Source organism: Cydia pomonella, chromosome 11 (assembly GCF_033807575.1).
Source record: "Cydia pomonella isolate Wapato2018A chromosome 11, ilCydPomo1, whole genome shotgun sequence".
In the NCBI taxonomy this organism is placed as follows: Eukaryota; Metazoa; Arthropoda; class Insecta; order Lepidoptera; family Tortricidae; genus Cydia; species Cydia pomonella.
In genome coordinates, this window is record NC_084713.1 from 18629872 (window position 1) to 18654960 (window position 25089).

The 25089-nt window shown below is 36.1% G+C and overlaps 1 protein-coding gene across 1 annotated transcript; it reads right to left on the bottom strand.

Moving 5' to 3' along the window:
- Nucleotides 1-5498: 5498 nt before the first annotated feature.
- Nucleotides 5499-10025, bottom strand: LOC133523040 (toll-like receptor 7). Its single transcript, XM_061858546.1, has one exon. It carries the CDS (start codon nt 9642-9644, stop codon nt 5763-5765), a length of 3882 nt encoding a protein of 1293 aa, XP_061714530.1. The 5' UTR covers nt 9645-10025; the 3' UTR covers nt 5499-5762.
- Between the last annotated feature and the right edge of the window lie 15064 nt (nt 10026-25089).

Here is a 25089-nt window from a genome sequence, read left to right on the forward strand (position 1 = left end):
AAGGTGCGTTGGGATAATTCAAAACGGGGTAATTTTGTAAATCGCTAGTATCTATCTACAAAACTTCGAATATACCTTGCAGGTGATTATATACAAGCTGTTTATTTAGTCACGTGCAATAATTTACGGGCTGTATATACACCGTGTTTTTATTGAATTCCGTTAACTTCGGGGTATTGGTAAATACGTTTAAGGAAACTACAATTAACTTAATTCTCCAAAAAAGAAAAAAAAAATTTTTTAACAAGTATAAAAAGTAATTAAATGTTGCATATAGCGTTGTTGTTGCACGGGCATTACATTTATCTCAACCAAACAATTGAAAACTGTGACATGTCAATGTCATTTCGAACATCGATCATCCGAGATAGTACTTACGTTTAGTAGCAAATGTATTAACCCGTATTAAACACTAATCAATATGTGAACAGGCCCTAAGGTAAGTGTACACACTCGTAAGGGCTTTATAAGATAAAAATATGCACCCTTGAAATAAAAAAAAAACACGGTGTATAGGTCATATTAAAAAAAAATATTGTGAAGACTATTGAAAGGCGACTACTATGGGACCAATCCCAAACTCGCGAAAAAAAATTCTTCCATAGAAAATTTCAAGGTCAGACCAGCCAAAATGTATGTCATCAAAGCCAAATTTTTTTTTCGCGATTTTGGGGTTGGTCCCTTCGTAAAAGTTGCTCTATATATTCACCCCGTCAATTATTGCAGGTGACTAAATAAACACCCTTTGTTCTTTCAATAGTCTTCACTATATTTTTTTTTACTGACAGAGTAAATAATATAGATGAAGCTGGAAGTATAACCTCGTAGTCGAACCGCATATGCGAGAAACGGTTTCATTAGAAGAGCATGCAGGATGTATGATAATTCAAAATGTAGATATTTTCAGTGAAAAGTTCGGTGGTTTAAAACAACTTACATTGAAATGTATTAATGGACTTAAATTAGATAGTTAACTTTAATTTAATTGCAATTATTGTTTGTTATTAGTGTTATTGCAATGCACTTCTTCATCTTTGTTTTTATTTTTGTTAGGATGTACGAGCATTATTTGTAACTTCGATTTGGCAACTTAGAATTTCAGGTTTAGTTTAGTAATTATATGTATTTAGGTTATATGGTTTTCATACTATATTTAAGGAAACTGTAGGTCTATAAGTCTATTACCCTATATTGTAACAATTTATCAACATAAGAGACTGTTTGTTTCTAAATAAAGAAAAAAAAAGTATAAATAAAAATAAAAGCTTTTGGTCTATGAAGGAACTCATGAAAGGTAAACTCCCAATTGCACTAAAGCGCAAGCTCGTCGACATGTACATCTTACCCATCCTCACCTATCTATGGTGCCCAAACCTGGTCATTAACTGAGGCGCAAAAATCACGGCTCAAGGTTTGTCAAAGGGCAATGGAGCGGAGTATCCTGGGTATCCGAAGATCTGACAGGGTGAGGAACACAGAGCTTCGCTCCAAAACCCGTGTCGTCGATGTTGGGATGAAGACCGCCAGGCTTAAGTGGGACTGGGCTGGACATGTCTGCCGGATGAATGATGACAGATGGGCTAAAATAGCCACTAGCTGGCATCCCCGGTGTAGTCGTGGCAGAGGCAGACCGAGAAAGAGATGGCGGGACGACTTGGATGCGTTTCAGCGGGACTGGCGGGACCTTGCTCAGCACAGGGAGGATTGGAAAGCTAGAGGGGAGGCCTTTGCCCAGCAGTGGGACACACAAATAGGCTAATAAAATAAAAAAAATATAATAATAATAACCAGATATAAGTAAAGAGTCCTGATACCCGGTTTTAAGCGCGCTGAGACTCATTACGGGCAGGTGGGCTCAAAATGCAGCATAATTACGTAATCACAAAACTCTTTACCGATATTATTGAATCATAACATTTTTACACTACCAAAGTATTTTGGACTTTATGCTTAGTGTGTAAAATACACAATAAAGTCAAATGGAAGTAAGTATTTTACTTATCTTAATTACTGTGTATTTAGGTATAAGGGGATCCTAGACACACAGACGTCAAAACAAACATAATGCGTTCATATCAGTTTAAAACAAGTAACCGTCAAAAATATTTTTGACACACTTTTATTGCCGACTGCAATTTCTCTTTTTTGTATGTCTATAAAGTACTTCTGGAGACCTTTCAAATGAGCCTAAACTCAATGTGTTTACGTTCTACTATCGAAGAGTTCCTTTGGCTAGCTTCCGACTGCATCATCAGATCAGCTCCATGTTAGCATAGTATTGCATTGTCATCGGAAATACGGAAGTATACCAAATTTCAGCTCAAACAGACACCAGGAAGTGGTTCAATTTTAAGTTACAAGATTTGAAGCACATATATATATATATATATATATATATATATATATATATGTGTGTGTGTAGATTTATACAAAGAAGATACGCGGTGAAGCTAAATAAAAGTGTGTAAAAAGTGTGTAATAAAAATAACTAATTTATTCGTAAGTATCGTAACTGACCTAATTTTATCTGGTTTCTTCAAGTAGAGTCGGATTGAACTTTCTATGACTTTTTTAATTAAGTATAAGGAGCACTTTGTTATAAATACAAGTAAACCGAAATAAATGTCATATACGAAGAAAAAATGGCCAAGGCCTCGAGTGCCCATGGCTGGAATCGAACCAGCATCCCTCTGCTATCGCGGTAGGTGCGTGTACCTTTCGACCATCCGGGTCAGAAATATTTTCAAAAAATAATTTAATTTGTTTCTAATAGATAAATACAAATCGAAAAAGAAGTAGGTAGTTACAAGTACAAATTTAATTAATTAGGTACATTACAATTATGAAATAGAAATAATTTAAACTATTTTAATATTATTTATCGGGCTTAGTTCCTTGGTAAATTTGTCTGTCTTATTAAAGTTTAATAATTATTTGTTTATATTTCACTTTTATATTCATATTATAACCTTAACCCAAGATTTTTAAATCACCCTTGATTTGAGTTTCACCCTTCCCTCATTACTCTGCCACTGATTCGCTCTAAACTACTCAACCAGCTTTATCATGCTAACAGCTAAGGAGTGGAATGCACTTCCTGCAAATCTATTCCCAGTCCACTATAACTTAGATCTTTTTAAATCGAGAGTGAATAGACATATTTTAGATAAGCATGTTCCATCCTAGACTGCATCTGCACTTACCCATCGGGTGAGATTGTGGTCAAATGCTTACCTTTTTCCAATAAAAAAATGAATAAAGGAGATTATATATATATATATATATATATATATATATATATATATATAATACGGTCAGTCGGCGAATCGCCTAGTGTGGTATGGGCATGTGATGCGGAGGGATGAAAGTAATGTGACGAGTAAGGTATTACGAATGAATGTGGAGGGTAGGAACGGCAGAGGAAAACCTAGGAAACGGTGGATGGATTGTGTGAGAGATGACATGAAACGAACGCGAGTGAACGATGAGATGACGGGTGACAGAAAGATATGGAAGGAAAAGACATGCTGCGCCGACCCCAAATGAATGGGATAAGGGCAAGCGAATGATGATATAATACGGTAAGTGATTTACTAGTATTCAATGAATATTTTTAGATTTAAATATGAGTACATAATTCATTATCTACATGCGTCGAAGTAAATTTCATGAAACATGAACAAAACCCGGATTTCGGGAAGTAAATATCTAAAGCAGGCTTAAAATTTCCGGAACGTATAATTTGATAGTCCTGAATTAGAACTTTCCTCTTGTTTCATATAATGAAAAGGCTTTCAGTGACGAAGTTTATTATTAGCGGGCATGCTTTGGCTGGGTCAGAATTTATAACTTCACAGAGGACATTGCTGGTACAAAAGTTTTAATGGTAATCCCCGTTCACATATAGTGTTCATTAGTGATTAAATTGAACAAAACCTGTGTGCTTTGTTATTGATTTTATGACAAAGCATTTTAGCTGAGCTGGGGTTGAGATGACAGTCGTATTAACAAACTTTTATCGATTTTATTTTAAATAATCATTCTCGGTACAAGCTATTATCGCTGATTGTACTTTTCTTACCACAGGAAACTAATACTCATCGATACAATTCTAAAAACCCCAATCACAATTAGGTTGCGTTGTTTTATAACAGTTTCTATGGTCGCCTCCTGTCTCTATCATCAGATCAGCTCGACGGTACCATAATATTGCATTGGCGCCCGACTTACTAATGTATGCAACTTTTCAGCTCAATATCAAGAAGTAGTTGAAATGCAGTTAACAAGATTTGAAAAAAAAAAAAACGTTAGTTATATACGAACATGTCAAGTTCAATAAAAGCTTGTAATTATGTATGGGAATGATGTATGCCAATGAAAAGATTGTAAATACTATGACACACATAGAATAGATGTAAGATGTCGAATAAAATAACAAAAAGGTATTTTTACAGAGCATGACTTAATATGAAATAAATCTCGAGAAAATATGTATGATCTCTAATCCATTTTTAAACCTAAGGATATCGGCTGCTTTTTATACATACACATACATACTATACGTCCATATGACTATATAATTACATATGTTAAAGAATTGAGTACTTAACCAGATTACCAGAGTAACAAATTTTTATTTACGAGATATAAAATAAGATACCTACCTACATACCTCTATATCTAACATACTTACTGGTTTGAAACCATCCTCATAAGGTTAAATCTCGTTAAGCTCATGTTTTCTTACATGAGGGTGTGTTCGCTAGCATGTTTACTTTCCTTCATAAAATCCCCGACGCATGTGAAATTGCGTTGTTTCAGGGCAGCCCAAAGAATAGAACATTATACAGTCATGAATACAAGTGGTCTATAAAACGAGTGGACACTGGACACATACGAAACAACGCAAGTGAAGCGCGAGGACGTATCTGAAACACCCTTATCCTAATGCGCTACAGTTAAAACACTGTATCTCTCTATGAGTTTTGGAGCAGATACGTCCTTTTAACTTAGCATAAGTATTGCAGATACGACTGTTTAGACTTGAAATGCATGTTACGTATGTATTCAGTAGCATACCTTGCAACAGAGTGGTCAGAACCATAAATATGTAAATTATATTTGCCTTTGCACTTCCATCGTTCGAACATGTTTGTGATTTTTATTAATTTTAACATTGATCGTTATGATGGTTGTCATAATGGACTCGCAATTGTAATTATTTGCGTTTTATTAATGAAACGGGTGTTGTTGAATGTTTTGATACTTGATTGGGAAAATATACTGTGAATACAACAGTGGGATAATTAAAATTAATTGTATGTTATTTATCTACTCACTCCTGTCATATGTACTTATGTAAAAGTATTTACATTAAATATTGTTTTATCCCACAGTTATATTGACTTAATTTAAGTATTAATCTTAAACTGATTTGCTATTTTCTCATGAAGGATATTATAGTGGTTAATGTGCAAGGTTTTGAATAAAAATCAATATTATAAATCTTCATCTTTTAGTTTTATTTTGTATAAATAACGCCATATTACCGACACTATGATCACTTGTTTTTTGCTATTTACAATACATATTCTACAGCAGTCTTTAAATTTTATTACGAAATCTATACACAGGATAACGAATAGGCAATAGTACAATTACATAGATTTGGTATAGCACTTACGATCTAATAATTACAATATTTACAGCGCACTAAATTAACATTTATTTACATAGTTTTGACTGGAAGCGGGGCGTGGGCCCTAGACTAGGTAAGCTTGAACGGTGTTGCCCGTGTCTACCAGGGGAGGCGGGGGCGGCCATTGGCGGAGATCCCGCCGCCTGCCCGGGGCCATCCCGTGCTCCAAGGATGAATAGTCCGAGTCTATGGAGGAGTAAATGTGGTCTGAGATCGGCCTGCCGTCAGGCCCGTACACTACTCCTTGCGTCTGTCTCACAACTGACGGTGATTGCCGCACCTCACTGCTGTACTCCGGCGGCGCGCTCGCACCCTGCCCGCCACCTATCACAGGCGATTTATCAGGATACGGCATCGTACGATTCCCACCGTTAGGGACCGAAGAATCCAACGTATAAGTATTTATATTCTTCCTATAGTTGTGGCTTCGCCGCTTATGATTCGGCTGGGACGAATCCGGCATCATATACCTGAGGCGCTCCCAGAACCTTTTTTGTCCCCAGCGGAGACGCGATCCCGTTTTGAGATAAGGCCGTAAATCGGGGTCGCATATTGCGTCTGCCACCACAGTACACTCCTCTATTAGCACCAACTTATAAATGCACCCTTTCAGGGCATCGTGCAACCCTTGTCGGAATTCGTAGCGAGACCATTCCGTTTGCATGAAGTTTCTTGTGAGCACGATTATTATTCGCTTGGAAGCTTCCGCCGCCTCGACGACCGGCGGCGCGCATTGCATGTATTGCGCCCCGTGGTGCGGGATATCTCGATAATGAAGACAGAGGTGGTAGGATGGATTTCCGTTCTCTAACTCGGCTGCTAATGACTGTACGACGAACTCTTCATCTTTCGGACTGTAGCATACGTACGCGTCATACAACTTCTCGCTTTCTTCAAAAGCTCCCGCGAACGAAAACACTCTTATGCCACAGTTTGTATATAGCCACACTCTGAGCGAGTCTCTAAAAAGGAATAGTATGACAAGCGCCAATAAAATTAACATAAAACCGGTGAGAGTCGAGACCATCATGGGAACATAGTTCGACACGAGCATGTTGCCGATGACTGAATTATCGGCGTAATAATCGCTGCAAGCGGTGCCGTTTAAATTGAGCTCTTTTTTCTGCGGCGGTTTCGCGTCTCCATTCCAACACCAAACGTCGGTTATGTCAATGATTTTTTGCGCGTTTTCAGCCAGGTATGCGGTTAATTCCTGCAAATAGCGGCATTTGCATGACCACAGGTTGTTACCAAGCGACAATGCTTTCAAATTACGGTTATTATTGAATGTCCACACGCTAAAATCGACCAGTCTGTTGCCGTCAAGGCGTAGGGTTTCCAAAGATTTTAACGTCAGAAAAGTCACGTTCACGATGTGACTGATGAGATTATTCTGCAAAAATAGTTCTTTCAAATTGCTCAACTGGTGGAATTCATATCCTTTCAATTCTTTTAGTTTGTTATTTCCCAAATGTAAAATTTGTAAAGCATTCAATCCAGCAAAGGTTCTATTCTGAATGTTGTCGACGTTGCTATTGTTTACATAAAGAGACCTCATCTTCTGTCTTCCAATGAAAACATGATTTTGTAGTTCCTTTATATTGTTACCGTCTAGGAACACTTCTGTCGCGTCCATGGGTATTTTATGCGGTACGTCCATTGAAGATTGTCCGGAACAGTCGACGACATTTGTATTCCACAATGGGTCGTGGTAACAAGTGCAATTTTGAGGGCAGGTCATTTCACAGTCGCACGCATCGTAATCACAGCAATGACAGATCGCAAAACAATGAGTCTCATACGCACATAGAAAGTCCGACGACTTGAGATTCGTTAAGGGCACATGGGTTCCGCTTCGAGTGTTTGTCATTTTACACAACACGTTTTCTAAGTCCATTAACCGCGGGTACTGCCTCGTGGCAGTCGTGTAGTTTACAATTTGTAACCATTCCATTGTACAATCACACTTAATGGGGTTTCCGCCTATGTAAAACTCGGGCAAGGTTTTATTACTCGGCACTGGCGCTAAACGCAAACTATTCTGATCTAAATGCACTATTTCGTTAGCGTACATGTCCACTCGCGTTAAGTTTTTCTTTTCATAAAACGTATTCACATGTATATTGTTCAAATAGTTATTATTTATAAACAACAGTTCAACACTATTCGGTATGGCCATTGGTGATATTTCTGATATACGATTATGGCTAGCGTCCAAAGTTTTTATACGGATTTCGTCTTGTAACTTGTAGTAGTTGCCTAAATGTTCGATATAATTACCGTGAATGTCCAACCACTTCAAATTGCTAGGCACAAACGCGTAATCGAACCACACTAGATGATTCTCCGACAAGTTGAGCCACAGTAGGCTCGCCAGCGTAGAGAAGACACCGTTAATATCCGACAAGAAGTTTCCGTCGAGTCGTATGGCTTCCAATTGGGCATTGCGGCTGAATGTCCCTCGCTCGATCGACTGGATCTTGTTTTTTGCTATGTTAAGCACTTGTAGGCTCGGCAAGTCCCAGAACATTCCGACGCTCAAGTTTCCAATTTGATTGTCAATCAACCGAAGCCCGGTAAGCTGATTAAGGTTTTTGAACGAACCATTTCTAAAGTCTGTTATTTGATTTTCACCCAGATCCAGCGTTTTCAGAAATGATAGTTCCCACAGCGCCTCAGGCACGTCTAAAAGTTGATTAGAACTTAAATCCAACTCTTTCAAGTCCGAGCAATTCTTAAAAGCTTTACGGTCAATGTTTACTAGCAAATTATTGTTGAGAGTTAACTTGCTCAGTACAAACAAACCGTTAAATAAGTTCTCATCAATAGTATGCAGACGGTTCTCAGCTAAATTTAATGTATGAAGATTATAAAGCGGCAAAAACGCATTGTCTTCAATATATCCAACAGAATTGTTCTTCAAGTTCAATATTTGCAGGAAGAATAAATCTTTAAACGTCTTTCCGTCGATTCTTGTCAGAGCGTTATTCGATAAGTTTAAAACAATAAGTCGTATCAGTCCCAGGAATGTTCCGTCGTCGATATGGTTACTGGTAAGTTGGTTGCTTGATAAGTCTAAAACAATCAACTGTTCTAAACGATGAAATATGCCTCGAGCCAGCTCAAATAACGAATTGTCGTTGAGATATACTTCACGCAACTCTCTGGCGTTAGCGAAGAGCCCCTCCGGCAGTGTGTGAAGGCGGTTATGTGATATGTTTAGCACTCTCATAGACACAAGACCGTTGAATGCTTCGCTTGATATGTCAGTGATATTATTATGTTGCAGATATAAAGACTGTAAGCTCCTCAGTTTCAACAACTCTGATTCTTCGGGCAGAGACTTTATCTCATTGTGGCTAAGATCTAGATAGTGCAAGCTAGAGCCACATCCTTGGCCTAATCCCAGCTGCCCAATTGTCTTTATTCTATTATGCGTCAAATTCAATGTGTTCAAATTTTCTAAGGAACAAAACACGCCGGAAGGAACGAATTTGATGTTATTTTGAGCTAGATCCAACGAATGCAGTTCCGATAATCCATTAAAAGTGTTCAAAGATAACTCTAAATTCTTGGTAGGACTCCACTCAAAGTTTTTCGAACGAAGCTTCAGCCTTTTAAGTTTTCTCAAGTCTTGAAACGTGCCGTCGGGAACTTGGAGAAGTTTGCAGTTGTTTATTGACAACTCCGTGAGATCTGGAACAGGGCTGAAGTAGTGGCTCCGTAGAGAGCTTTCGAAGAGCAGGAGATGGTTGCACTCGATGGATAGATGTCTAGTATCCGAGGATACAGTGGCGATCCCGGCACCATCGCTGTCTAGAGTCCGGATCCTGCACAGGACACTGTTGTCCGCGGTACCGGACACTTTGATGCATTTGTCCGAGCCGTAGGGCACCGCGGCCCGCCCGACGTGCAGCAGCGCGCAAATTACCACCACGGCATACATTATGAAGCTATATCACAGACTCCTCATTTCACTACAAAACGTCTCATAAACACTCTCCTCGGGTCGATATCACCATTTCCGAAACAAAGTCCGTAGTACACTTGACTGAAGAAAAACTCGCTAACATATCACTGCACTGTGGTCCTTATTGTCTGTTGTGCTCACAAATATAGTTTGAATGTGAGTTTCACTGAAGAATGGGGTTTATCGTTTGAGATCAGGTTATTTAAATATTTAGTACGTATTTTATAAAGGCCGGCGTGGAGTGTGTGCACGACCTCTTCGCGGCGCGGCTGCGGAGCGACTGACAAGCGGAGAGCTTGACTTGTGGAAGTGGCAGTGGGGACGCGCAACTTTACCCCCCGCCGCCTGCCCCCCGGTAAGCTCACAGCTAGGCTCAACTTATACCCGTGCTGCCATCTAACGTCGAGTAGCGGTATTGCAGCGAGTAGCGACACCACGATACATTCATAAAATCGTAATTAAATTCGTGCATACAAGTGGACTAGTTTTACAAGTAATACCGTAAGTTAAAAGGTTTTTTATAATTAATGCAATTTATTTGAATCAGACTTTTTAAATCAAGAAATAATTGGGTTGCGTAATTAATCCATATTCATATTTATTTATAAATAAAACAAAAAAAAATACTTTAGACTTAGATAATGGCCGTAAATTAGCACAGAGTGCTTACGAACTCTTTGAGATGCGCTCATTTCCCAGTTCTCTTACAACATTTTTTGTTCTTATTTTATGATTATTACACGTTTTAAGTGATAAGTTTTGTGTTTTATTTTTTAAATACTTACATCACACAGAATGATAAATATAACTATTGTGGTATGATATTAAGCTCAAATTGCACGTATCGTTTCATGATAAAAAAAATCATCTATAAGCAATATCTTTTCATGCAAATCACCTAAACATCGACCTATATTCTAATGTCCCACGTGACTTAGCCACGTTAAGCCCTACTAGGACAGAGTCAGGCATAATTTATGGCACCCTTTTACCACAAACATCTTTGTAATGTAAAATTCAGCAAAGGTTTACTGCGACGCCTCTGAAACTGAGAAGATTTGGTTTTACCAGAGTAGATCTATATTGAGTATTCTAACTTACGAGGAAAGGACGACCGCTTCTCCATACAAACGTAGTCCCCATTTTCCTTTTTGGATATTGACATTATGGAAAATATTTTTACATAATTGGATGTATATTAACAATAGCTATGCCCCTGCGCTTAATTTTTTTTTTACGCCTAATATTTTGAAAAATGTTAAGTAAGTAAGTAAACACTTTATTGTACGAGAAAAATAAATATTACATCAGGTGGAAAATAATTGGGTAGTACAAAGGCGAACTTATCCCTAAGAGGTATCTCTTCCAGTAATGTTTTGAATAATGTCAGAGAGGAAAATGAGGACTACATTTATGTGAAAAGGTGATTTCACGCGTATGTCCACTTTCGTCTTAAGAGTCACACGAACCCGTCGCCAAGAAGCCGCTTCCATATAATCGAAATTACGCTCTCTTAGTAAAATGACATGCTTAAAATATATGAAACTTCGCATGAATATTTACGTAACAAATATATGTCTGTTACTAGTTTTCATTGCTAAAATTTGTTATACAAAAAAATTAATCAAGTAGAAGTTTTGGATGATAAACTTCTACTTACTTTATTTTCTTTGTATACCTATTAAATTTTTTTGTATACGTTACTTGTCTTTTTTCAATGAGAGCGTATCTCCGATTGGCTGGCGGCGGTTATATATACTTTTTTTATATACTACGTCTGTGGCAAGCATACGACCCGCCGGATGGTAAGCAGTCCTCGTAACCTATGGATTCAGAGGTGTTATATACGCGTTGCTGACTCCAACACTCCCCTCGTTAAGCTCTGGCAACCTTACTTACCGGCTGGAATACAAAACCTATGAGTAGTTATATTTGTCTGCGGTTTTCTGTAAGGTGGAGGTACTTCCCCAGTTGGCCCCTGCTCTAGATCTGGAATGACATTCGCTGTGATGTGCCCTACCACACAAAGTGAGATGACATTCACAGTACCCATACCTCTCTTTTGGACTTAGTTCAAGGACATACCCGGGCCCATTCGCGTGACTTAAAATCAGCTGCAGAAAAGTATAGCTACACGCTATATTAAGGACACTGTCAACTTGCTACCTCGGTCGGTAAGTAACATAGCGTCAATATTTACTTATTGGACCAGTAATTTAAGGTGAATTGTCAATGTCAGGCGACAATTGACAGCATGGTGAAAGACTGGGTTTTATCGCTCTAAATTTAAATATCAAACGTCAATCGATAAACGTGTGAAGATAGGTTACTGTGAATTTTTTATACTCTGGCTTTTCTTTCTAGTGCCATTTTCTTTCAATATTTTCTAGAACACGGATTCACTTTGCCTATGTTTTATTCAGTAATATAATGAAATATTCTTTGATGTTTTATATGATATATGTTAATTTCAATATTCTAGATATGGGCAATATTGCGAAAAAAAAAATAGTCTTTCAGGCCAATTCGAACGTACAATGATATCAGAATGATATCTAACTGTGGTAATTCAATTATCGTGCATTTCGCTCGTATTTAATTTGACATGTACTGGCGCGAGCGAGACGCACGATAACTAGATAGTAATTGTCCTGTAAGGATATAAAAAATTTAAACGTGATTGAATTGTTCAAAATATATGTTACAAATAAGCAACATACATGGCGGAATAAAATAATTACCTACCTATGGGTAATTTTTAGATAATGGGTCAAAGTCGCTGTAGCTAATTTGCCTTGAAATATATTCAAATATGACTTTATTATAAGTACTTTACTCTTAAAAACGAAGAAGTAGTGTATTCGAAAATAATAATCCTACCATAGTTATTTTTCAAACAGCTTGAGTACAATAACAGATGTCATTTCCATACAATGAGGACTACCGTTTTTGTGCTCTGCAGGTGGCGCCACTGTAGATCGTGGTCTAGAAAAAAAGCTCTCAAAATTCTGCTATGCTTATTAAAAAAAATACGTTCTAATCGCAAAAGTATTTTAACGTCTAAATTTGTCGTTTTTTATACATGTTAAATTTTGCATAAGTTTTGGTTGGCACTTTTTTTAAACCACGCAAATTATTGAAATATATCTAACGTTTACTATGAATAATCAAAAATAGTAAAAACATTTTCCTCAATTATGAATAAGGAGTGAAAATTCGCGATGAAAAAGCTTGTAACCCCCAAAAATCTATGCATTTGACATTTTGAAAGACCTCCGTCTACGCTAGCGCCCCTAGCGGCGAAAACGCGTTAGCCCTCATTTATAACATTAATTCGCAAATATTGTATTTAAATAACATCTGTCACCGTACCAAGAAGCATGGCAAGAAGTCCATTTTAAAATATAAATGTTCTAAAGTTTTGACATGAATTTAAATATCACATGCCAACTTCATCGAAAGAAAGCACTTACCTCATAATTCCACAAAGAACTTACGCAGTACAGTACAGACGGAAACTGGAAAAATGGAAAAGTCTTGTCGACGCCAACATTTATTTACAACTGAACGCATTATATACCGCTGTTTTACATAAAGTGTATATTACACAACGCGAGTGCCTCGAGTGTTCTAGAAATCGTAAAAGAAATTTTAGCACTTTACTGGAACTTTTTTAATAAATATAATTATGTGTTAAAGAGGGTTTTTATGTATCCTGTTTGTATTACTAGTTATGGTGCGAATGTTAAAACATTTTAGATTAAGAGTCCCCGGCACGCTCGGCCGAATTTCGCCTTCCCATACAAATGGTGTTTTAATTTGTTCTGATTTAAAACTACGTGTTGGATTGTAATGAAACTGCACATGCAGTGACATATATATCTAGTCCTGTAATTAGTGTAGGTATATAGCTCCGGCTTATAAAACAAACAAAAAAGAGCTAAAACAAGTTTTGTATGAAAAACTAAAATTCACTTTATTTTTTTAAACTATTATTTGTTTGTGTTTCCATGTACATTTGTTTTGAAGTTGTGCAATAAAGAGGATTTGTATTTGTATTTGTATATTTGTTCACTCTACCACTATAATAGTATTAAAAACTAAATGTTCTAATTTTTTTATGTCAATAGTATAATTCGCAAAATAATACCGATAGCTGACCAAGGGCGGCTTTAAATCCTGCAAGCTGTACCCGCATCTTTTTCATTACTTACACAATCAAATTGTTCAATTTGTTGAGATAAATACTTACCTACACTTTGTACCTAAGATAGACTACTTACCTACCAAATATTTGTACCTATGAACTGCTGTAAAAAGTAATTAAATAAACGTATTTGTATTTGTAAAAACTATTTTAGCTACAAAAATAGGTTATCTGTGCCAAGTGCTTCCATAATATAACTATCACAAAACAAAATAGCAACTTTACCATGAAACAGCTGGTTTCAAATAACCAACAAGAAGACACAAATGTCACCCCTTACCAAAAAGTCACACCGTCCTTATGCTTTAATTATACTTAAGTCGTTTTGTTCTACTGTAGACCTAATTTACAAAAGGTCATAAGTACTATAGGATAAGCCAATTACATGCGTTGTTTTGGAATTGTTTATTCAAAAAAGCCGCAGCCGTGGTTGGCCTAAGTCCGCCGCAATAATATAATTGAAAGATTAGTGCTAAGCCTCTGAATGAGAGGCTCAAACTACACTTTAAACTTCGTTAACACTTGTTTCAACTTTCAAGCTAGCATAGCAAGAGTTATGGTATGATTCTAAGGTGTAAACAACAGAATACATGTAGTAAGAAGTTTAAGTGAAATTAATCGAAAATGAAAGTCATCTTTTATAGCTTTGCGATACTAGCGAAATAACTAAATATTTGAGTAACTAAAGCTTAACAAATCATTTTGATTTTGATCGCTTCAGCATAATATATTCTAAGTTTTTACGTTTAGCTTTAAAAAAAATGTTTTACAAATTTTGAAAAAAAAAGGAAAACCTATAAACCTTGTTTTTCATTTTGTCATTAACATACTAAAAAATCATGGAATGGAAAGTATTTAGAAGTGAAAAAATGTTTTATTTTTTATTTTTGGTGGTATACCTTCCTCTGTAGTGATTTTACAAAAAGTCATTAAAGATGATTCAATTTAAGAATAAACTACACCAGAGATAGTTAAAATTTTTGCATTATATTCCGAACCCCTAGTGTAAATTTATTCGATAGCGAAACGTGACGTACGCGTTTGCGTTAAATCGAATTTTGTATGGGATTTAGAAACAGCGCGCGAAGCGGGACGTTTTGGAAACTCAAAATCCCATACAAAATGAGACTTAACGCAAACGCGTACGTCACGTTTCGCTATTGAATAAATTTACACTAGGGGTACAGTTCACCATCAGCATATCAGGCGAAAGGGCGCACAAAGTACGACATCCCTCATCGAGTATTAACCTACAATGACCGGTTATATTGGTGCAGATTTGAATGAACGATGTATACGTAACGTAAACGATCGAATGTATTAGTAACTACTTAAATAAAATAATGTAACTATTGATCTTGAATTTCCAATCAATCAAAATATACCTTTTGAGTCTTACATCTGATAATCGTAGGTAGGTACGAGTACTTTGAAATATAACAGTAAAATTCATAACAATTATTTACATACGTAATACTAAAGCCACGTCTTGTAGCACATTCGATATTTTGAGAATGTTTTCCTTAATAATGTCCCATTTTTCTATAAAATAAAAGTTACAATTTTGATTTACTAAACCTTTATATAATTATTTCTATAACTCCAAATGATTTGGCATTTATATTACTGTACTTATTCCAGTTTCAATTCCCACGGGGTTTACTGCAATAATGTCCAATGCATTAACAAAAGGGTGCAACCACATTATTTTAACACAAATAATATACTAATCCAAAGATAACAATAGAACTCATAATGTCACTAGTAACTACTGGTTAAATTCTATTCATTGCTAATATCTTGATTAATCCGCCAAAACAGACAGTCAAAAACTTTTCCTCATTACTGAATCATTTGCCAAAGTTTTAACACCTTCATTGTCAGTAAAGATTATCTTTACGCACTTGCAGACCACACACAATGCTTCATTAAGCAATCATTACCAGGTATGCTTATTGTTTACCCAAAATATTACCTATGACTCATTCGTGAGAATCCTTTAATCTGTGGTTTAGGGTTCGCAGTATGATAAAATTTCTGGATATTTTATCTTTTAACAATAATGGGTTAGCGAGATGGCGCTTATAACAGGAACTCAGCCTTACCAAAGATAGACTTTATTTCGGTGCAGTAAGGCTCATATAAGGTTAATTATGTGTGTAGGCGTTGGTACTCTGGTTGCGTACGATACCTGCCTATTTTAGTGTCCTTTTGTTACAGTTTATGGTTGTTACACAAGCTTACGCAAGGCTTTATTTTGCGGCAAGACGCAAAGGACACAAAAGGATATTTATCTGTAAAATGGGTGCCAAAAAAAATTGTTGAGGTTTAGGTAGGTAAGTAATCATTGGGTAGAAATTGCTATGCGTTATTATAATATATGTTGATGCTTTAAGTCTCCAGTAAGCTCGGCCGAATTTCACCTTCCCACAAACGGAGTATTTATTTATTTATTTTATTTACATGGAGAGCCAACAGCTATAACTATGCTAATAACAACATAAATAGTGACACAGAGCCAATTATAGGATCTCACATATAGCAACATCTTAATATTTAACATTAAGTTAAATAACACGCACTATTTTACATAGGCACATGCAATAATATGTTAACAACGTTATGTATAGGGATGTTCACTGTATTTAAAATAAGTTACACCATGCTTGAAATGAATTAAAACACCAGAATATTACTAGAAAAACGTAGACAGAAGTTATTTTCAGACACAATTTCTATTTTATAAATTGTATAGTAAATTAGTAAATTAATACCTAACAATCTATTTTATACATATTGAGTAGCAAACAGCAACTGCAGTTATTATAATCAATGAAATACTTTATAATAAGTATATTGGACTTAAAAATTAGAAATCTAGAAACTATACCTACTTCGGGCACGGGCATCGTTCTCATTTTAAAAATACGTATTGGATTGTAATAAAACTTTGCACATACAATGACATGAGGTATATCTAGTTCTGTGATTCGTTTATATAGCTCCAGCTCATAAAACAAACGAAATAGAGCTAAAACAAGTTTTGTATGAAAAACTTAAATACGCTGTAGTTTTTTAACTATGGTATCATCTGAAGCTACATTAACTAATTACAGGTCAAGATATACCTCATCCTATTGTAAGTACAAAGTTTCAGACCGATCTAGTTAGTACGTTTGTATTTCTTTATATCACGTCAGTGGCAAACAAGCATACGGCCCGCCTGATGGTAAGCAGTCACCGTAACATATGGACGCCGGCAACACCAGAGATATTACATGCGCGTTGCCGACCCTTGCGCGTTCCCGACCCTCTGTATTTCTGTATGGAGAACCGAGCTTGTTGGGGACCCTTATTTAAAGTAACCCTCATTGTATGAGAAATGAATGAAAAAATTGAATAAGTGAAGAAATATAAATAACATACAATCCTTATTAAAGGGTAACTCACGCTAGACCGGCCCCGGGCCGGACCGGAGCGTCCGACACGTCATTTTCTATGACGGCTGATCGGCGATCAAGTGGTGCTTTCCATAGAAAACGAAGCGCCGGTCCGGCCCGGCCCCGGCCCGGTCTAGCCTAAATCATCCTTTATGATTCAGCAGTAGCATAGAGGATATTATATACTATAATACTATACTTATGTACCCACTTTGCGAAATCTGTTTTTTTTTTGAAGTCAAACAGATTTATTAACCCTTTGATTGTATCATCGTCGCCTCATCGTGAACCTTGTTTGAATGCACGAAGATTGATTATTGGAATGTAGGCAAATAGTTGTGTCAACGGGTTAGGTAAACGCCTTGATACCATTAACATATATCTAAGCACAGGCCTTACGGGCACTAACAATGGTGCTAGTTCAGTGGTGTCACTCACGAATTCAAGCCAATCGTGCAGTCTAATGCAACTAGTTGCGACCAATCGCGCGCGTGATCAGGGCGGCTACCGGGAAAACCGAAATTCGTCAATTGCGGGCATTTTTCTCTGTCACTCTAATTACGTTTTAATGAGAGTAAAAGAGAAAGATCCCCGCAATTTGCGAATTTCGGTTTTCGCGGTAGGCCCCCTGAACTCATCAACTAATCGCGTTGTGGCGTTAGACTGCAGGATTGGCTCGAATTCGTGTGCGTGACACCGCTGAGCTGGCCCCATTCTTATTGCCCGTAATGTTAATGCTTGATACAAATATTAAATTTTAGTGGTTAAAATAGTGTCAGCAATAAAATTGTATTTACTACTAAACAGTAAATCAAATGCACATTGCGAATTTATTGCCAAAAGGATTTATGACTATCAGTCGACCCCCAATTAGAGTGCGAGATCATTATTAAGTGATAATTACCACGCTTTCATCAAGTTCACATGAAATTTAAACAATAATCACTCCTATTTCCAAGCAAACCTACTCTTAAACTACACATGCCCACAAAGAGGTGGTCATATCCCGCAATAAAAAGGCTTATCTTCTAACAGAAATGTGCGTACTTACGTCCATTTATTATTAGCGGTGTAGGAGTGCTTAATGTGTTGACATCATTATGCGCCGCAATAAGAACGACAATGCAGATAAGAGTCGTGTTCGCTAGGGGTTGAGTTTCTCACGATGGGGCGGTATGGAAACGGCTTTATGATTAAACTAAAATATCTACTAAAAGATTAGGAAAATAAATATGATTACGGCGTTATGTAATTCGTCTTTTTCACTTCCAATGCAGTGAAGAAAATCGTCGAAGTAAAACTTAATGCTGCAGGTTTAAGAAAAAATAAAAAGACGTATTTGAAGTCTAAGTACAATGGGGAATGCTCCGAAGAAATTTTTGAATTGGTGCCATCATCTCGTATTATTAACAAATAAAACATTTTTCATTTTCATTTCGTTTTTATCACCGCACCTCCCGCCAAAGGAGCAAAGCTCATCCTCACTCCTTAGATATATGGCACACCCAGAATAAGCGGGTATCTCGCTCGTATTGCCTCCTGGAGTCATATTTCCTTTGCGCTACGACATGGGATTCTTTAAGAAGCGGGTATTTAGGATTCTCAAGAGTCGGCAACGTGGCTCTTGTGACGTTGCTTATGTCCATGGGCGACGATGACCGCTTTCCATCAGGCGGCTCGTCTGCTCGTTTGCTATCACATAAAAAAAATCTTGGAGCTACAATTGGGCTGGGAATTGGCTTAGCGTTGGTATTTAAAACCTCGTATAACTCATTATCAACTAGTTCAAACAGTGAGATGACAACGTACATAGTGCTTTTTCAACTCTTTGTCATATTATGGGGGGCAATAATGAAGATCATACTGGACTACTTTTACTATTGGAACTAACTCCTAAATCGTACATGTTGACCTGGTAGATATCCATGGCTTTATATGGGACGCATTCTTGTCACCTGTCATACCATGCATCACTTTCGCACTTACATACTTGTTAGAACATGACAGGCAAGTGACAAATGATAAAGAGCCGACCATATTAGCCCTACAGTACCTAATCACCTCGTAAAATACGGCTGAGGGTTGAAAATCACTATGAAAATCACCACATTTTTCGGAACACAGTCCGTCTCCATATCAGTATTCAATAAGGATCGAGACGCGTTCCCATTCCCCGGCATCCTTCGGGTGTTTCCGCTTCCGCTCGGGACAATATACCGACTGCTTAGAATACAACCTTACATACTGCTTACAGTAGGTATGTACTTACTCATACTGTATGGATAGGGTTAGCTGTGTTGCGATAAAACTACCATTAGCTCGATATCATTCATTTGAACAGATTAAAATTGCTTCGGTATCTGGGCAGATTTTATTTTATTGACGTTTTTTTTCGTAAGATTTCGATGAAATTTGGTGGATATATTATAGGTACAGTCGCCTCTATTGCCACGGCGATAGAATAGAATAGAATAGATTTTCTTTATTTGCGATAGAGTGCGTGTTCAGATATTTTTGAGCACCCTGGACGCTCCCATATATCTGATGGCGACTGTACACGTAGTTGCCTAATCCGTACATAAATAATAAGAGAAATTTCTCCGTATGTCATACAAAATCTTCCACTGAGTTACGATAACGTATGGAGTATGGTATTTAAATAAAAAAATTACGTACAGTTTTTTATAAGATTTTATTTTACATTGTTACCGATGATTTTATATAGATACATATTATACAAATATAGATAGATAGATGTTCAAAATTCAAAATTCAAAAATTTATTCTGCATGTAGGCCTCAAGGGCTCTTTTACAAGTCAATACAACATTTATACTTATAGTAACATCATATAGTGACATGAAAAATACATAACAACATTTATAAATACAACAGCCAATACCTGGGTAAACATTACATTATAATAATCTTAAAATAAATAATTACTACAATACAATAGAGATGTATAGTCTCTATGGTTAAAAACACATTAAATATGGAGATGTAAAAGGTCCCCAATGTCAGAGTACTAATACTAATAAAATTTGGAGGTGTAAAGTCTCTCCAAGTGTCAAAATAAAATGTATACTAATTAATGTTGAACTAATTTTACGGTTTTAATTAAACAAATTAGTATATTAGATAGATAATTATGTCATTTATCTCGTACGAATAAAAATAATTCTATTCTATTATATTCTATGTGTTTGGGATGGTAGTGCTATTCAAAAATATAAGAATAATTCTCTTACGTCGTATGTCACTAGTATATAATAAATATTCACCGCAGTCGGGTAACTTTCGGCAGTTCAGCTGTTGTCAGAGCGTTGCACATCCCAAACCTAAAGCAATGAATGTTTCAATTTTTTCCTAACTTCAAAAAACTTTAGTCCGGTAGCAGACGGTGCCGACTAGGTAGGTACGAAACATTTTGAATCATTTTGATCTAAAATGATAAAAATAATAGATAGAAATATAATCAAAAGGCAACGTTTGTATAGCGACTGCAACAGCATTGATTTTTTTATTTTAATTTTTGAATCCCGGTAAGTGCATTTATTTGTGTGATGAACAGAGATATTTGTTCCTGAGTCATGGATGTTTTCTATATATTTAAGTATTTGTATATTATATATATCGTTGTCTGAGTACCCACAACACAAGCGTTCTTGAGCTTATCGTGGGTCTTAGTCAATTTGTGTAAGAATGTCCCTATAATATTTTATTTATTTATTATTGTGACATTTTGCTGACGACTAACATTATAACTGCGGCGATAATCGCTTACCATCAAGTGATCTAGTTCTGTTACCAGTTGACATTTTTCACTTAATTTATAATTTATTTTCTTATTCTGACGTTCCAAAATTTTTTTTAAATTTTTAAATGACGTTATGTAATTATTTTTTCTTTTGACTTGTTGACATTTGTAGATTTTTTCTCTTATTTTTTATTTTTTATTGACAATTTTTTTATTACTATTCATGTATTTTATTTAGGGCTGTATATTTGCGGCGGTGCGATTTATTTAAATTAGTTTTAATATTTATTTTTACGTTATGATGTTTATTTTTGATAAATTTTTGTATGCATTTACCTAGATTTAAAATTCTTCAAACACAATGTGTTATTGAATAATAATGATGATGATCCGTCTGCTCGTGTAAAAAAAAAATTACTTTGGGACTAGATCTGTGTAAAATCGTGCTATAATATTTATTTATTTATTTTAACAAATTGAGCGCATCGCAGCACGCCAAACGCATATTCAACCTTTTAGCCAAAATGCACACACCGTCTAAATCCCGTCAAGGACAAAAACAAACACCGGAATTCAGGGATTTGGGAGGATTTCATGAATATTCGCCTACCAACATGCTGGTTTTTGCTAACAAATAAACAAACAAATAATGTTACTTTTGTGTGCGTTGTTTCGTATAATAAACACTTGACCTATTTCATCACTTTTCCTTAAAGTATCCTTGACTACCATAACCCGGTTTTTCAGGGGCAAAAATGTATCAGTTAGCACTGGGTTTAGACTAATCATATTGGTCCACGAACTGTCAAATCATATGGGTTATCATGGCAACATCACACTAATTAAACGTCAAACCCATTGACACATAGTGCCCACCAGGAATGGTGCTAGTTTAGCGGTGTCACTCACCAATTCGTGCCAATCGTGCAGTCTAACGCAACTAGTTGCGACCAATCTATCGCGTTGTGGCGTTAGACTGCACGATTGGCTAGAATTCGTGTGCGTGACACCGCTGTACTGGCCCCATTCTTATTGCCCGTAAGGCCCGTCCTAAGGTTATGTCATATATATGTCAACTGTCAAACCAAATTGCACCTGTTAAACCGGTTATGGTGACGATAGTTTGTGCTATCCACGAAGCCGCGCCCCACTCTTCTTCCTTATCGCTTCTAGTACATGCATGCACAGCTAATTAATGTGTATAAACAGAACTACTACACCACTACAAGGTACACTACATTTGTACTATAAGCGATTAGGAAAAAAAAATGGGTCGCGTCTTCGTGAATGGCACAAAATATACGCATAGTGATGTCATCATGCCAAGACATCCTGCCTGACAAACGCTTACCTTGGGGACTCCATGACGACGTTAACGTGACATGCAAAGGCGGTTAGGTAGTAAGTGTGCTGTCATCAAAACTGTTCTCTGCATGTTTGGTCATTGGTCTACATTTTAAGAGGCCATCACACACAGTGTCTGTATTACAAACAAACTACCTAGTTCAGATACAAAACAGCTATTAAATAACGACAATTTCCAAGCGGACATCGGTGGTTCTCATTCTAGGGAAGAAAATTTTACTACTGGTAACATTTTGTTAGGTTCTAGCAAAAAATAGCCCAATGAAATACACGCGTACGCTACGAGTTTTTTCCGAAGCTCCGTAAATAACATGTTAATTATTTTTAATGACAATTCTACAAGCTGCCGTCAGTGTTCGCCATTCCATAGCCATTGTTTATAATTTCCCTGTTTTTAAAATAAAAGATAAAAGCAACTGTAACCTTAGCACTTACACATTAAACTGTGTTGTAAATTTTTTTATTATTATTTTAGGACATTATTACACAAATTGACTAAGTCCCACAGTAAGTTCAATAAGGCTTGTGTTGAGGGTACTTAGACAACGATACATATAATATATAAATATTTATAAATACCTAAATACATAGAAAACACCCATGACTCAGGAACAAATATCCATGCTCATCACACGAATAAATGCCCTTACCAGGATTTGAACCCGGGACCATCGGCTTCATAGGCAGGGTCACTACCCACTAGGCCAGACCGGTCGTCATTTGGGCTGTAAAGCCTAAAATCACACTTGTACGAACACCTTCCTTCGTGAGCGTGTAAAGAAATACACATAGAATACGAAGAAAATAAACAAATATAAAGCTTCATTTGGTTTCCACCTTTATTACAACCCCATGCTAATTCACTACCCGACACTCCGAAAACTGAATACAAATTTTACTTAAGTAAATAAGTGTCCGTTGGTTACAGTTTACGATACTGTATACACTTTTGCCCCAAAATTGGAGCACGTACGGCAAGAAGTGTTTGGAATTCCGTTATTGAAAAAAACATTTACGTGAACGAGGTGGTCGGGAATTTATTGTATTTGATGATATAAATGATATGGAAATTCCATTATCGAATTAATTTCCTGTATTGGTAAATAATGGGACATGAAAAACGGAAGGGCTTTGTAATTCAATAAGCAGGGTCATTTTGGCGATGGCTAGACTTTATTGAAGGTGAAAAAAAAAACCAGTATTTTTGTAACTTTATTCATTGAATTCCTTCATTTTTTTACAATTATTACTGTAACCATGAAATAGAGCATCGTACAATAAGGTTAGAATTTTTGGAAAAATTATTTTTCAAACAACATAAATGCAATGCAATTTAATTTTCAACCAGCGTCATAAAATTATGTGCCTAAAAATTATAACAATACCTTCAATACTTGATAAATATTTATTGATATAACGTTGATACCAGATGGTACTAAAGCACAATAAAAGACACAAAAACTGCCAGAATATCAAAGATTTATAACTCCACTTTACGTCTCATCCTTTCTTTTAGAACGACGAAATAAATTGTAGACTTTCCTAAGCTAAAAGATTTTTGAAGTGCCATTTATCAAGCTAGCATTCTGGAAACAAGGTTTACGTGAAAACATTTTCGTAAGCAAACATTATTCATGATTTTGTGCGATTATTATGTGTGAACTTAACGAGGCGAAACAAAAACTAAACAGTTATTGTAAATTGAAATCGAATATCATTTTGATCAAGATTTAAAACTATACTCTGTATCTTTAGGTATTTAAATAAAAGTAAACAAAATCTACCCTCAAATGGCTCCTTAAACCAGTTGAGGGTAAACGAAAACATAACATAATGAAATAATGTTTTTGATCCCTTTTAAGGCAGTTTACTGAAACAATCAGTGTTTCAGACTTATAATTATTATGAAATAATGTAGGTTAAAGTCAGTTCGTACAGTGATAGATCCAGGCGGTTTTGTATATGGTTGGTAAACCAAAAATTTTATAACTACTTACCCAAAAATATATAAATTGTTTCTTTACTTTTATTTAAATACCTAAAGATTCAGCGCAAACCCCACCTAACGCAAAACAGAGTAACTGAGTAACCTTCAGCTCCTTATAATCTCTCAGCCATTTTTATTTTTTTACTCATATACGAACATAAAAAAAAAGAAAACAAAGAAAAGTTAAATCATTTATTGCAGATCAATAATCCATATGATTTTAGTAATAAATTTGACTTTATAACTAAGTTAGTAGGTGCAGAAATTATACAAAAAAATATATATGAAGCCTCATCCTATTTGGCCCTGCCGATGGCCACTTCGACCCAGTATTTAGTCATAGGGCAGTCAAGACTCTCCGACAAATACTCTGAGGACAACATCGTGTGACAAAGACAAAATATGACACTGTTAATGCTTTCCTGTTTTTCCTTTGATTTAGTTTTGATCAAGAACTAAAACAAATAGGTCAGAAAATAATTGATTTACAGTAACGATAAATTTATCATCAAAGTAATAAGTCATAGCTAAAACTCTTGAATTTGTGGCCGAAGTATTAAAAATTCTCAATAAAGAAATATTTTTTACGTTAAAATTATTGCTTTTAAAGTATTAGGTACAGGTACATTACAGTTGGTTCCTACACTACACTCTCGCTTTACC